Raw genomic sequence first — 16,954 nt, forward strand, 5'->3', positions numbered from 1 at the left:
ACTTTCATATCCTAAAATATTGAAACGATACAAGTTATATTTTATGAGAAAAAACCAAGTGAAAATGACCCAAAATCTATGATGTATCGCCTTAAGATTCAACTTGAACTTTACGCGGACGAAGTCGCGGGCAACAGCTAGTTTTTAATATATTTTATAATGACTTAACGTTCGCGACCACTGTCAATACGTTTTAAAATATCTTAGAATTTAGTTGAACTGACATAATTATCAGTTAATTAGTATTTTGATTATCTGATACTGGAGATTATCACCTCGTGGGCGCTTAACGGGGAATCTAAGGCCAGTGTGACTGTACCTAATGAGTGACTAAATGAGTTTTACTTGCAATCTACACTAATAATAAAAAATGTGTAAGTGATAGCCAGCACCAATAAAAAAAAATAGGACCACTCCATCTCGTTCCCATGGATGTCGTAAAAGGCGATTAAGGGATAGGCTTTTAAACTTGGGATTCTTCTTTTAGGCGATGGGCTGGCAACCTGTCACTATTTGGGTCTCAATTCTATCATGAAGCCAAAAAGCTGAACGTGGCCTACCAGTCTTTTTGGGACTGTTGGCTCTGTCTACCCCGTAAAGGCATATAGACGTGACTGTATATGTATGTATTATATACATATATACATACATATGATCACGTCTATATCCCTTGCGGGGTAGACAGAGCCAACAGTCTTGAAAAGACTGAATGGCCACGTTCAGCTATTTGGCTTAATGATAGAACCGAGATTCAAATAGTGACAGGTTGCTAGCCCATCGCCTAAAAGAGGAATCCTAAGTTTATAAGCCTATCCCTTAGTCGCCTTTTACGACATCCATGGGAAAGAGATGGAGTGGTCCTATTCTTTTTTGTAATAGTGCCGGGAACCACACGGCACGGCACATGTATTATATAAATTGTATTATATTGTGTTTGTAACTAATAAACTCAAAAAGTAATGACACGATTAATATCGTTAATTTAGCATGTTTGTTCTTTAAATACTTAGTAGGTATAGTGAATACTAATAGGATTTGTAGAAATTGCCACGGGAGCTGAAAAAAGGGATATTTTGCGTACGAATTCGCGGGCAAAAGTTATCCAAAGCACGCTTAAAGCCTTTAGGAGTACTGAGAAGAACAAAAGTACCATATACTTTCATTCAGGAAAATGTATGTTTACTTACGATTTATTTATTAAAAGTTCACTGCGCTAAATATAAATGTATAGCACAATTGGCGGACTCAATGCTAGAAGTATATCTACCAGTCAACCATTGGGTCTGACAGAGAACTTTTTATATTAGGATTTCCGTAATACAACAACGTTCGTGAGCGAAGCCGGGGGCAACAGCTAGTCAATCAATAAAATAATCATTAATTTACTTGGGGTTCTTCATATAAGCGATGTGCTAGCAACCTGTCACTATTTGAATCTCAATTCTATCACAGATGAACGTGGCCTCTCAGTCTTTCAAGACCGCTGGTTTTGCCTACCCCGCAAGGGACTTAGACGTGATTATATGAATGAATACATAATTGCTACATTATGTCATGTACTACTTTGTCCTTACGGGGAAGGTAAAGCAAATAGTTACTGGATTTCTTTGAGATGCTTTTTTGTGAAAGGTTGCTTTCACAGATAGTGGCAGGTTGCTTTTATACATAGTGACAGGTTGCTTTTATAGACAGTAACAGGTTATACATAGTGACAGGTTGCTTTTATAGACAGTAACAGATCATAGATAGTAACAGGTTTCTACTCCCGAAGGGTTAATTACCTCGTCCCATTTCAATCACCTCATTGATGCAACAAATAGATAACAATCATTAAGATCTTAATAATAAGGTTGCAACTATAATGGCAACGTACTTAAAACAATAATGCATTCAAGTTTGTATCAAGACGACACGAGAGTTTGTATCAAGATGATCTATGTGGCAATGCTTTTTCATTAACAGCTACTTACTTTAAAAAAATAAAATACAGGCATAAAACGCACACGTACCACATAACCTTATAAACTTGGCTCTTAAATTTTGATCTCCCAAAGATGGAAGAGGAATCCCAAGTTTATAAGCCTATTCCTTAGTCGTCTTTTACGAAAGCCACGGCAAAGATATGGAATGGTTCTGTTCTTAAGTGCCGGAAACCACACGGCGAGAAATGTTAGAAGAGTACTAAGTAGTCATGCCTTCTACGGAATAAAACTATTTGCCTTTAGGTCTAAACACCATTGGACTTATAATATTGACTTATTTTGATAACCTCCAAATTTTATTATAAAAATCACCCCCGCAAAGCAAAATAGAAAAATGTGCGATTGCGAAATGGTGACGTGATCAATCAAGTCCTTAGCCAGAGTTTCTCAAAGTGGACTTTTGTACCACTTGGGTACTTAATTCTTAATGTAAGCATTGTTCAAGATTACGAGTATGTAGCGGAAGCGATGATTCGGCTCGACCGCCACCAAAGGGAAGATCTTCTACCAGTTACAAACCGCTTGGTTTACGGCAATTTAGAATAGAACCACTCCATATCATTCCCATGGAGGACGTAAAAGGCGACTAAGGGGCTTATAAACTTGGGATTCCTCTTGTAGGCGATGGGCTAGCAACCTATCACTATTTGAACATCAATTCCATCATGAAGACATAAAAGCTGAACGTGGCCTTTCTGTTTTATCAAGACTGTTGGCTATGTCCACCCCGCAAGGGATAAAGACGCCATTGACAATCATAGTCATAGGGGAATCCCAGACTCTTCGTAACGGTGAGGACACAAAAAGGGAGCAAAAGGGTGTTGGTATTATTTATTAATTTTTGTGTCTGGAAGTTGTCAATTTGATATATTTTAAGAGAGGATTCATTTTGAAATCTGAATTTGAATTTTGCCGTGCCATGCCGTGGATATAAACGTGATTATATGTTATGTTTAGTTACATAGTGCCGTGTGGTTTCCGGTACCATTAGAAAAAAAAGAATAAAACCACTCCATTTCTTTCCCGTGGATGTCGTAAAAGGAGACTAAGGGATAAGCTGATAAACTTGGGATTCTTCTTTAAGACGACAGACTAGCAACCTGTCACTATTTGAAACTCAATTCTATCATTAAGCCAAACAGCTAAACGTGGCCTATCAGTCTTTTTAAGACTGTTGGCTCTGTCTACCCCGCAAGGGATATGAACGTGATTATATGTATGTTTATGTATGGTTCACTGTGGTCTCACTGTCAATTCAAAGTTTGACAAACTCTGCCTAAGATAAACCAAATTAACACATTATGGTATTAACATAGATTAGTTTATCGATTAATTTTTGATTGATCGATCATAATCAATCGTATGTAAACAGCGTACAGAAGCGAACAAGTTGGAATTCCTTAATTCGAAATTTAATTATTGTATATGATTTAAAAAAAAATTAGCAAGCATGTAAGTATTCATTATTTTGTTTTCTAACTACATACCACAGAATAAAAAGATGTGATCCTATTTTTTGGAATTATTTGTTTTCGCTCATGGAGAAATCACTCAGAAGTTAAGTTTGTTAATTCTCATCATATAGTTCATTTATGTGCTACTCGTATTATATATATACTCGTTTTATAGCCTAAAGCCTTCCTCGATAAATGGTCTATTCAACACAAAAATAATTTTTCAATTCGAATCAGTAGTTCCTGAGATTAGCGCGTTCAAATAAACAAACAAACTCTTCAGCTTTATAATATTAGTATAGATTTATTTATCATTCATTCGTAAGCTTTATATGTATATAATTGGAAAATAATTAAAGTTTGAATATAGATTTTAATAGTGAAAAAAAAATCCTTATATTCCAGAAATCATGGCCATACCACTTGTAGGAAAGATCGTCATCTTGGCTGTAACCTTAGGAGTCATTGGAGGAATGACTGCAGTCATCGTGGTCCTAGTATCAGAGGAGGAGTCTACAGTCCCAACCACGTCCGCGCCCACTCAGGGGACGACAGAGCCTGTTTATCAAGATGCGCTGTACCACGTGGGTGTCGGTATAGCTGATATGACTGGTCCGTGTGTTGAAGTGGTGTTTGTAAGTATTTATTATTTTTTTTTTTAAGGTATTGTTGTGACAAAGTAATTAATTAAATTTGCCTGTTAAATTAAATTTGTTATGAATGTGGATGAAGCGAAGGAAGTATGCAGAGATCGTGGCACGTGGAAAGATGTAGCCTCTGCCTACCCCTCCGGGAAACAGGCGTGATTTTATGTTTTTGCCTGTAAAAACCAGGGTCTTTGAGGTTATGGTTAATAGCTTTACTCAACCTAAAGTCAATTTTCAAAATCATGATCATCATCCTAATTTTTTTTCTATTTCCAACAAATTTCAAGAGAGTCTACAAAGCCTATTTTTTATTTTAATTTTCGCAATATTTTCTCTCGTACTTTAATACTCTTACATTTATTATTTTTTAACGTCTAAAAGGACACGTTCAGCTTTTCGCTTAATGATAGAACTTTGAGAGATTCATTTGAATAGTGACAGGTTGCTAGCCCACCGCCTAAACGAGTAATCCCAAGTTTATAAGCCTATCTCTTAGTCTCTTTTTTCGCCTTTAATACTTTGTGTTATGTGCTTCATTACGGGTGTAATGGCTGTCCAAATATCTCATAAAAGTCAAGCTCTAAAGTTATGACGCTAATATCCGACTAGACGTTAGTTTTACAAAAACGTCAAAATCATGTAACTTTTGCATTCTAGATGGGCTACGCTGAAATAGGTCAGACGGGGCGTGGTCTCCACACGCGACAGTTCTCCAGGGCGTTCGTCTTCGTGCAGGGAGACACCAGGGTCGTGCTGGTGACGGCTGATGTCCAGGCCGTGGGCATCCACGTGAGGAGGCAGGTGAGTTTTGAAAATTGTGTAGGCAACCTTCTTTTTGGTTAGAGATATGTCAAAAATATTTTTTATTGTTGGATATTCTTAATCTTTTACGTTGAATAATACAGACATTTTAAACTGATTACTTTCCTCTCTTTTCTCCTTCTATCTTCTGTAGGAATAAATAACTTAATAACTATACTTCCTACATACATTCATACATACGGTCACGTCTTTATCCCTCGCGGGGTAGACAAAGCCAACAGTCTTGAAAAGACTGAATGGCCACGTTCAGCTATTTGGAGTGGTCCTTTTCTTTTTTTTATTGGTACCGAGAACCACACGGCACATACTTTATATTATATTTGGCTTAAAATAAACAGTCTGCCCTTGTCACCAGGTTGTAAGGAATCTCCAGGAGATCTACGGAGACACGTACACCCTGAAGAATGTGATCATTGCTGGGACGCACACTCACAGCGCCCCGGGCGGGCACCTGGTCAACTTCCTGCTGGACGTCAGCATACGAGGGTTCTCCAGGGAGACCTTTGATGCTTACGTCAATGGTATTACCAGGGTATGTACTTGTGGATTGCGTAGTACGGTATCACTCCGACAAGTAATCTTACTTGTATACATACATACATACATATGGTCACGTCTATACCCTTGTGGGGTAGACAGAGCCAACAGTCTTGAAGAATGATAGGCCACGCTCAGCTATTTGGTTTAACGATAGAATTGAGATTCAAAAAGCCAAACGGCTGAGCGTGGCCTTTCGGTCATTTTCAAGACTGTTGGCTCTGTCTACCCCGTAAGGGATATAGACGTGATGATATGTATGTATGTATGTAAACTTTAATGTTATTTCAGAGTATAGTTCGAGCCCACGAGAACATAACACCAGCTCGTCTCTATTACGGCCAGACGATGGTAACCAATGCGCAGAAGAACAGGTCACCATTTTCCTATGACTTCAATCCTGCTGAGGAAAGAATGAGGTTGGCATATAGTTTTTATTTCATTACACACATACATACATACATATTGTCACGTCTATATACCTTGTGGGGTAGACAGGGCCAACAGTCTTGAATAGACTGATAGGCCACGCTCAGCTTTTTGACTATCGCCTAAAAAACAATCCCAAGTTTGTAAGCCTATCCCTTAGTCGCCTTTTACGACATCCATGGGAAAGAGACGAATTGGTACTATTCTAAAGTGCTGAAAACCACACGGCACTACAAATTAATATATCTTTCTGTAATTTTCAAGGTACACAGATAACCTGGACCACCAGCTGACGCAACTACGCATCGTCAAACAAAACGGCGACCTCCACGGCGTTCTCAACTGGTTCGCCCTTCACACGACCAGCATGAACATGACCAACCGCCTGGTATCGGCGGACAACCTCGGGTATGCTGCTATGAGGTTGGAGAAGACATTGAACCCTGACAGCGAGGCTGGGAAAGTATGTTGGTCTTTTGTTCTTCCTCTGATGATAGCCCTTCACACGACCAGCATGAACATGACCAACCGCCTGGTCTCGGCGGACAACCTCGGGTATGCTGCTATGAGGTTGGAGAAGACCTTGAACCCTGACAGCGAGGCTGGTAAAGTATGTTGGTCTTTTGTTCTTCCTCTGATGATAGCCCTTCACACGACCAGCATGAACATGACCAACCGCCTGGTCTCGGCGGACAACCTCGGGTATGCTGCTATGAGGTTGGAGAAGACCTTGAACCCTGACAGCGAGGCTGGGAAAGTATGTTGGTCTTTTGTTCTTCCTCTGATGATAGCCCTTCACACGACCAGCATGAACATGACCAACCGCCTGGTCTCAGCGGACAACCTCGGGTATGCTGCTATGAGGTTGGAGAAGACATTGAACCCTGACAGCGAGGCTGGGAAAGTATGTTGGTCTTTTGTTCTTCCTCTGATGATAGCGTTATGGTTTTCTTGTCAGTTATCCAGTTTCCTTGGGAAGGACTTATGAATACTAAGGTATACGATGTAATTAAGGGGTGGAAAAGCCGTTGCCGTTTAAAAAACAAGTGGAGCTGTTTGATCTTCCGAATAATTGCTAAATACTGCTCTTGTCCTGATTTATAAGTAGACATTTTGCATTTGACATGAAGACAGAACAGTAACAACCCTAAATTGCGCAAGTTTCTGCGTATTGGATCATAAAAAGAACCTCTGACCCAACTGACCCGACAGGATGGGTATATTACCCGGCCTGTCGGAAGATCTTCCCTTTGGTGGCGGTCGAGCTCGAGTCATTATTTCAGATTCTATAGAATATGTCACAATGACATTTTTAATGTAGACGTATTGTTATTGCGGTATTAATAATGTGCCATGTGGTTCCCGGCACCAATAATAAAAAAGAATTGGACCACTCCGTCTCATTCCCATGGATGTCGTAAAAGACCACTATGGGATAGGCTTATAAAGTTGCTATTATTCTTTTAGGCGATGGGCTAGAAACCTGTCACTATTTGAATCTCAATTCTATCATAAGCCAAACAGCTGAACGTGGCCTATCAGTATTTCCAAGACTGTAGGCTCTGGCAGGGGATATAGACGTGATCATAATGTATGTACGTATTAATAATTGATGATTTTCAGCCAGAAATCGTGGCTGGCTTCTTCACAGCAAACCTAGGCGATGTGTCTCCCAACCTTGAAGAAGCCCAGTGCGAGTTCAGCGGAGAACACTGCGACAATCACTTCAGTTTGTGCGCGGCCGGGGAGAGGTGCTACGCCCTGGGGCCAGGGGAGGATATGTTTGAGAGCACGAAGATCATTGGCACCAGAGTCTTTGAAGGAGCTTTGGTAAGTATGCTTTAATAAATAATAAATATATACGGGACAAATTACACAGATTGAGTTAGCCTCGAAGTAAGTTCGAAACTTGTTGAAAACGAGCTGACCGGGATTCGAACCCGAGACCTTCGGTGACACAGACAAGCGCACTACCGCTGCGCCACAGAGGCCGTCAGAAGCTTTAGTGTGGGATCCTAAGAATGACTTCTTATCATCTCTCTTTATTTATCTTCAAGGTATTCTAAGTGTTGAGGTAATGAGTACTTGGTGTTTTGGTGAGTACTCTCAAGGTCCTAGGGAAGATTCAGGAGTGGAGAAGTATTTTACAAAGCGACTACCGTCTGATCTCGATGGTCCAGTAGCTCTAAGTCAATTTGGAACATTAGCAGACTGGGCTGGGCAAGTCATAGAACTGCGTGACAAAAATGAAATTTCTTGCTTAATAATTTAAAAGCGTACCCTCTGTTATTTACAGCATCGAAGAAAAGTAATCCAACATTGAAGTGGAAGGACACCCATTTTATTTTTAACAACACGTTATATTCAACAAAGGTAGTTTATATACTAAAATGGTGACTAGGAAGAATGTGTTATAGTATTTAATCAGGCGGACCATGGGTTTGGAAACATTGCTGTAGGGGTAGAACAGGGAACACGCAGAGATTAGAGAGAATATTGGTTGCTCTGACATTTACTGAAAAAGATATATTGGTGTGCAGCGGGAGCGATGATTCAGCTCGACCGCCACCAAAGGGAAAATCTAGGTGTTATGCCTGGGGAATCAGGGCTGCGACGATGACTTCGGGTCTTCCCATACTCCCTAAGGGAGTCGGAGTTAATTGGTCAGGGCTTTTGGCCCTCTTCAATGGCGTTCACCGCTGCTTACGACTGTAGGCAGGTCGATGGGGCGGCCTGGGTCTTCACACTACTCTGGGAGTTCACATCGGCGGCGGCGTCGTCACTGCTCGACGACGTCTGCCGCAAGGCAGGTGAGGGTTTGAGCTGGCGGCGGTCCGAAGGGCCGGCGTGGAGGTGGCCGTAGGTTGACGCGTCCGCCCTCTCGAACATCTTCGTGGCTAGCCGGGCCACGAAAGCGTCCATGTTGTATTTATGCTCCAATCCGTGAAATCTTTGTAATCGCGATTTAGACTCCTCGCTGCTATTGGCTGAGCGCGTCATTCTCTTCGCTATGATTGCCAGTTGGTATGTGACATTAGTGATGTCGCCACAGGTGGTTCGAGGGCATCTATCCACAAACATAACGTTGCAGTACTAACCACAACTTCAATATCTCGTTCCAGCAAGTCCTCAACTCCCCCGGCGAGGAGTTGACCGGCAACATAGCGGTGGTTCACCAGTTCGTTGACATGCCCGAGCAAGTCGTCGCCAGGTACGACCCGGTCACCAGGACTTTTGACGAGGTAAGTCAAATTAAAAAAAAATGTTATTCCTTATTATAGGATACCTTCATATCGCTTAATAATTGTCAAATATTTTGGTTTCACAACACTGGTTGACGTCAAATAAATTACTGAAAACTAAATTTACTGCCGCTTTCTAGGCGTCAGTGCAGAAGAAGCGGTAACAAACTGCACTGCAGCATTTTCTTCAACAACGTCAACTTCAAAACTATCCAAATTTAGAATAGAAATGTGGACGAGAGAATACATTGTTCAGATTAATTTATTTATATGAGATTTGAATAATAAATAAAAAAAACATTATAATTTTTTATGGATTGCCAATTTTAAATTAGAAGAATTTTAAGTAGGAAGAAATCACCCAAAATCCACAAAGACTGAAATCAGACGGAAGTCCGTATAGACGTACGCTCCAAGGGTGAACCCAAGTAACAAAATCTGGTACGATAAAAGATACGAGAATGTTTTTGATGAAGGTTGTACTTTTATATCTTCATTCTCTCTGAGGAGAGTGAAGGTATGTGGAAATTCAAGTGATCAAATTGGAGCGACTGTAGGCTGACCTTCGATACTGAGTTGACATACGTAGTTACATATAAAGATAGCATAATTTTTAAATAAATAAATATAAATAAATATATACGGGACAAATTACACAGATTGAGTAAGCCCAGGTTTAGTTGACAGCTCGTCACTTTACGTATTTCGGCATTATCTTAATACGTCGCATTATTATCACGTCTCTTGGCTTAACTAGACAACGGTATAATAAATAGCATTAAATTATTGATACTTTCACGGGAACTGGTAAAGTTTTTCTTACTATGCGTATTAACAGGCTGATTCAAATCATGTGTTTATACTCGTACCGGTAACATCCTAACCTCTTTGGAGACGAGCCCGCCTTTTACCAGTTCGAATAATTAAGTGCATTGTCATTTACTTTCAGAACGATCAAGTCAGAGGGTGTTCTCCAGCCATGGGCTACAGTTTCGCTTCTGGTACGACAGATGGCGCTAATACGCTTAATATAACTCAGGTATATTACCTACGTACTATTACGCATTTTGTTTGTTCCCTGGGCTTCACTTCCCTAGAAACTTTTTCAAATACGACTTAACTATTTATAATTGAAAGGTGCCGTGTGGTTCCCGGCACTAATAAATAGAAGAATAGGACCACCTTTCTCTTTCCCATGGATGTAGTAAAAGCTAAACTTACAAATTTCTGATTCTGTTTTTAGACGATAGCTGAACGCGACCCGTCGGTGTTTTGGATTGACTGTTGGCTCTGTCCACCCCGCAAGAGATATAGACGTGACTTTATGTATGCTTGAAAGCCAAATCCATATAAGAAGTTTGAAAGTTTTGTGTTTATATGTTGCAAACCCAAAAAAATTATGTCAAAATATCATTTCTCTTTACATTACTAACTACAATCGAGTTACTTATGTGTGTCTAGTTAATTAACTTTTTATCTGTAGATATCATTTTAACTGGAATTGCCTTAAATTAAAATTATAAACTTGGGATTCTTCTTTTAGGCGATGGTATAGCAACCTGTCACTATTTGAATCTCAATTCTATCATCAAGCCAAAAAGCTGAACGAGGCCTATCATTCTTGAAAAGACCTTTTGGCCTGTTGTTGTTGTTGGCTCTGTCTACCCTGCAAGGCGTATAGACGTGACTATATGTATGTTCCTAAATTTACAGGGAACATTAGAAGGGGATGACTTCTGGGATTTCGTGGGGGGGTTGGTGGCGGCGCCTACTGAAGACGACGTGGAATGCCACGCACCAAAGCCTATATTGCTGGCTACTGGACGAGTGAGTTAAATTCTTTAGATAGATATATAGATAAAAGCTTTATTCACTATCACAATATATTTGTTGGACACGTACATGATTAACAGTAATAAACAAGTGCCGTGTGGTTCCCGGCACCAATACAAAAAAAGAATAGGACCACTCTATCTCTTTCCCATCGATGTCGTAAAAGGCGACTAAGGGATAGGCTTTTACAAACTTGGATTCTTTTTAGGCGATGGGCTAGCAACCTGTCACTATTTGAATCTCAATTCGATCATTAAGCAAAATAGCTGAACGTGGCCATTTAGTCTTTTCAAGACTGTTGGCTCTGTCTACCCCGCAAGGGATATAGACGTGACCATATGTATGTATGTATGTAACAATGTGAATATGCAATGTGCATGTATGTACCACGAACAATGATGGACAGCGAAAAGGTCCTGACTCAGCATAATGTCGCAGGTGATGCTGTGACGCACCGCGACGCTGATGATTCTGCCAGAACCTTAGATGAGCTCAGCGAAGCCACGCGAAGACGCGATGAATGTACTAGTTATTTGGCGAGCGTTCTATAAAAATTGTTAATGGCTCAGCAAAAAAGAATAATTAAGTACGAATTTAAAAAATATTTAAATTTACAGGAGCTTATCACTTAAATGTGAAAAAGCGCATTTTAAGATACAATATGTCGGTTCATATTTTAGACTTTCGTCTTCTGTCTGTTATTATTTCGATTTCTTGAAATGCCGTGCCGTGTGGTTCTCGGCACCGATAAAAAAAGAGAATAGGACCACTCCATCTCGTTCCCATGGATGTTGCAAAAGGCGACTATAAGATAGGCTTATAAACTTGGAATTCTTCTTTTAGGCGAAATTCCTATTCCTATTCGCCTATTTGAATCTCAATTCTATCATTAAGCCAAAAAGCTGAACGTATCTAACGTATGTTTCATACGTCAGTTGACTTTGTCTACCCCGCAAGGGATATAGACGTGATTATACGTATGCATGCATGCACTTACATAAATAAACACCCAGGACCCTCGCCAATCCGAAAAATTACCTTTACACAGATTGAATTAGCCTCGAAGTTACTTCGAAACTTACCTTAACTTACTTAATTACAACATAACGTATGTATGCACAATTGCATTCCTTACCTTAACTTACTTAATAACAACATAACGTATGTATGCACAATTGCATTCCTTACTTTAACTTACATAATAACAACAAAACGTATGTATGCACAATTGCATTCCTTACCTTAACTTACTTAATTACAACATACGTTGTACGCACAATTGCATTACAGACAAACATCCCAGTCCCCTGGCACCCACGCATCGTCTCCACTTCCCTCATCATGCTGGGGGGTCTAGCTGTGATCGGAGTACCAGGGGAACCCACCACCATGTCCGGCAGGCGGATGAGGGATGTGGTGGGAGCGGTCATGGAGGAACACGGCCTGGAGCCAAGGGTCGTGGTGACGGGGCTCACGAATGAGTACATACATTACATTGCGACATTTGAGGAGTATCAGGTTGGTTTCAGAATCGCAATTTGACTATTTATTGAAGCCGTCTGGTTCCTGGCACAAATAGAAAAAATTATAATGGGACCACTCCGTCTCTTTCACATGGATATCGTAAAAGGCGAGTAAGGCATAGGCTATTATACTTAGGATTCTTCTTTTGGGCGATGGGCTAGCAATTAGACTATTAATTTAAGCCAAACAGCCGGACTTGGCCTAACAGTCTTCAAGATCGTTGGCTCTGTCTATCCCGCGAGGTATAAAGACGTGACTATATATATATATATATGTGTATGTATAATTCATATATACAGACGGCCTCAGTGGCGCAGCGGTTTAAAGGAAGCAGTTTTAATTATTAAAAATTATTATACATTTAATTTTGTGTTTCAGGTTCAGCGTTACGAAGCTGCGTCGACTATCTATGGACCACATACCTTAGAGATATTCTTAAACAAATACTCGGAGCTAGCCAGTGCAGTTGTACAGGTACGGATTTCTTTTCTTACATACATACATACACGTTTGTATCCCTTGCGGGGTAGACAGAGCGAACAGTCTTGAAAAGACTGAATGGCCACGTTCAGCTATTTGGCTTAATGATAAGATTGAGATTAAAATAGTGACAGGTTGCTAGCCCATCGCCTAAAAAAAAGAATCCCAAGTTTGTAAGCCTATATCCCTTAGTTGCCTTTTACGACGTCCACGGGAAAAAGATGGAGTGGTCCTATTTTATTTTGTGTTGGTGCCGGGAACCACACGGCACTAGACTTTTCTTAGACGCGTTTTACGACATTCATGGGAAGATATATGTAGGTTGGTACGAGTAGGTACTATTTAAAAGAACCGTGTACCACACGGCACACTCGCTGGATCATTATCTGAACCTCAATTCCATCATTTAGCCATACAGCTAAACGTGAACTTTCAGTCATTTCAAGACTGTTGAATTCTATCATTAAGCCAAACAGCTGAACGTGGCCTATCAGTCTTTTTGAGACCGCTGGCTCTGTCTACCCCGGAAACGTTAAGTGTCTGGTATCACACGGTACAAGTGGGCGATGAGTTAGCAACCTGTCACTATTTGAATCTCAATCCTATCATTAAGCCAAATAGCCGAACGTGGCCATTCAGTCTTTTCAAGACCGTTGGCTCTTTCACTCCGCAAGGGATATACACGAGACCATATGTATATGTATGTATCTATATTTCAAGGGTGAAGAACTCCCCGAAGGTCCCGAACCAGCTGACCACATCAACAGCACAATCTCCTTCATCTTACCCGTGGTGGTAGACAATGCTGGTCTCTTCCAGAGTTTTGGAGATGTGTTGCAGCAACCGGATCCGGTGGTGCGGAGGGGGGAGACTGTTAGCGTTACTTTTGTGAGTCAACTTATTGATGAATCGATCATTAATCTCAATTATTTAAAAGATTATAAACTTTAGATTCTTCTTTTAGACGATGGGCTAGCGACCTGTCACTATTTGAATTGAACGCCACTATCTATGGAATCGGCTACGGCACTATTCGTAGGATCAGCTACGACACTTTTTGTAGAATGGGTTACGTACGCTACGCCACTATCCATGGAATCGGCTAATATATATATATATACGGGTAAAGCTGTACAGAGTGTTTATATATACATACATATAGTCACCACTTTGTACAGCTTTGAACTTGATTACGTAAAACTACTTTTTTACTGACTTTAAGTCATAATACATGGTACAGTAACATAAAGTAAATTACATTTTATAGATCGGAGCCAACCCACGTAACAACTTGAGGCAGGAATCCACTCACTTCGTGGTTGAGAGACAGCTGCTCAGTCAATGGGAGGTGGTCGCAACCGATGCTGACTGGGAAACTAGGTGAGTGCCATTGAAGCCTGAGTAAAAGGTTTAACGATCAGTGACAGAGAGTTTTAACGATCAGTGACAGAGAGTTTTAACGATCAGTGACAGAGAGTTTTAACGATCAGTGACAGAGAGTTTTAACGATCAGTGACAGAGTTTTAACGATCAGTGACAGAGAGTTTTAACGATCAGTGACAGAGAGTTTTAACGATCAGTGACAGAGAGTTTTAACGATCAGTGACAGAGAGTTTTAACGATCAGTGACAGAGAGTTTTAACGATCAGTGACAGAGAGTTTTAACGATCAGTGACAGAGAGTTTTAACGATCAGTGACAGAGAGTTTTAACGATCAGTGACAGAGTTTTAACGATCAGTGACAGAGAGTTTTAACGATCAGTGACAGAGAGTTTTAACGATCAGTGACAGAGAGTTTTAACGATCAGTGACAGAGAGTTTTAAAGATCAGAGACAGAGAGTTTTAACGATCAGTGATAGAGAGTTTTAACGATCAGTGACAGAGAGTTTTAACGATCAGTGACAGAGAGTTTTAACGATCAGTGACGGAGAGTTTTAACGATCAGTGACAGATAGTTTTAACAATCAGTGACAGAGAGTTTTAACGATCAGTGACAGAGAGTTTTAACGATCAGTGACGGAGAGTTTTAACGATCAGTGACAGATAGTTTTAACGATCAGTGACGGAGAGTTTTAACGATCAGTGACAGATAGTTTTAACGATCAGTGACGGAGAGTTTTAACGATCAGTGACAGAGAGTTTTAACGATCAGTGACAGAGAGTTTTAACGATCAGTGACAGAGAGTTTTAACGATCAGTGACAGAGAGTTTTTACGATCAGTGACAGAGAGTTTTAACGATCAGTGACAGAGAGTTTTAACGATCAGTGATAGAGAGTTTTAACGATCAGTGACAGAGAGTTTTACGAACAGTGACAGAGAGTTTTAACGATCAGTGACAGAGAGTTTTAACGATCAGTGACCGAGAGTTTTAACGACCAGTGACAGAGAGTTTTAACGATCAGTGACAGAGAGTTTTAACGATCAGTGAGTAGATAAAGCCAAAAGTCTTGAGAAGACTGATAGGCTACGTTCAGCTATTTGGTTTGATGATAGAATTGAGATTCAAATAGTTACAGGTTGCTAGCCCATCGCCTAAAAGAAGAATCTCAAGTTTATAAGCCTATCCCTTATTTTTCATTGTTATTAATTCAAAAGTTTTTATTCATTATTATAGGACACTTCATATCATTTAATAATTGTCATCTTTTGGTTTCACAACATTGGTTGATGTTAAATAAATTACTTAAAACTAAGTTTACTGCCGCTTCCAAAGCGTCAGTACAGAACAAGCGGTAACAAACTGCACCGCAGCATTTTCTTCATTTAAAGCATAGAAGTTTTTCGAAATTTAACCGACTTCAAAAAAGGCGTATATCGATTGGAGGCCGTTCTCATATTTATAAAAACAGAAATCTTAATTAACTCATAATTTAGCTTTCAATATATCACTTATCTATTCTGATAAACTATTGACAATAAACAACTTTTATCATTTCAATTTTTTCAACAGATTAATTTGGGAGCGTCGTTCCACGATTCTAGGGACTAGCAGTGTCACGGTCGAATGGACAGTCCCTCAGGACGCCTTAGTCACCTCCTACAGGATCACATACTACGGCACGTCACGGGGTTTGCTCGGAAGTTTGACAGACTTTACCGGAACCTCTAATATATTTAGTGTTAATAGTTGACGTTTAGTTTAGTCTAATAAAATAGGTATTAAATTGTTTTGAATTTTTATTTTAGTACGCCTTTTTTATTGCTGAAGGATTAATAGATACTTATAGTCACGTCTATATCCCTTGCGGGGTAGCCAAAGCCCATGAAAGGCTATGTTCAGGTGTACGGCTTTATTATTAAATTGAGATTCAAATAGGTACAACAGGTTGCCAGAACATCGCCTACAAGAATGATCCAAAGATTATAAGCTTATCCCTTAGTCGCCTTTTAAGACATCCATGGGGAAAGGTATGGAGTGGTTTTATTCTAAAGTGCTTAAAACCACACGGCTAAACGAGAAATGTAAATCATTATTCACATTAAATCATTGTTGCACATTCAGTCACATGAATGTACATTATTGTGCAAGTTTCCTCACGATGTTATCCCTCACTGTAAAAGAATCGGTTAGCAATAAAACGAATGAACGTTACTCTTAAATTATGTAAGATTAGAACCTGTGAATTACACATTTTTTATTGTTATACATTATACATACTGCTCGATTTACACTTATACTAGCTGTGCCCGCGACTTCGTCCGCGTGGAGTAGTTATTTTGGGCATCATTGAAGCCCTCAGGGATGATGAAGAAACAAGGATTTTTCCCCGATTTTTTCACATTTTCCATTATTTCTTTGCTCCTTATAGTTGCAGCGTGATGTTATATAGCCTTCCTCGATAAATGGTCTATTCAACGCAAAAATATTTTTTCAATTCGAACCAGTAGTTCCTGAGATAAGCGCATACAAGCAAACCAACATACTCTTCAGTTTTATAGTATTAGTATAATATCATTAACTGCTCGATTTATACTTATATAGATATGTTCATAAACACAGT

At 39.9% G+C, this 16,954-nt stretch overlaps 2 protein-coding genes across 3 annotated transcripts in view; one reads left to right on the forward strand and one right to left on the reverse strand.

Moving 5' to 3' along the window:
- LOC106132326 (STE20-related kinase adapter protein alpha) overlaps positions 1 to 16,954 on the reverse strand; it is a 204,459-nt gene that overhangs the window by 163,461 nt on the left and 24,044 nt on the right. The gene's annotated exons all lie outside the window — the stretch shown is intronic.
- Positions 3,294 to 16,121, forward strand: LOC106132437 (neutral ceramidase). The gene is made up of 15 exons (XM_060947663.1): positions 3,294 to 3,434; positions 3,842 to 4,071; positions 4,741 to 4,884; positions 5,261 to 5,437; positions 5,734 to 5,861; positions 6,136 to 6,334; positions 7,495 to 7,701; positions 8,994 to 9,113; positions 10,063 to 10,152; positions 10,827 to 10,940; positions 12,237 to 12,464; positions 12,849 to 12,944; positions 13,671 to 13,838; positions 14,218 to 14,330; positions 15,904 to 16,121. The coding sequence occupies exons 2-15, from the start codon at positions 3,847 to 3,849 to the stop codon at positions 16,082 to 16,084; spliced, it is 2,190 nt and encodes a 729-aa protein (XP_060803646.1). The 5' UTR covers positions 3,294 to 3,434; positions 3,842 to 3,846; the 3' UTR covers positions 16,085 to 16,121.

Source organism: Amyelois transitella, chromosome 14 (assembly GCF_032362555.1).
Source record: "Amyelois transitella isolate CPQ chromosome 14, ilAmyTran1.1, whole genome shotgun sequence".
NCBI lineage: Eukaryota > Metazoa > Arthropoda > Insecta > Lepidoptera > Pyralidae > Amyelois > Amyelois transitella.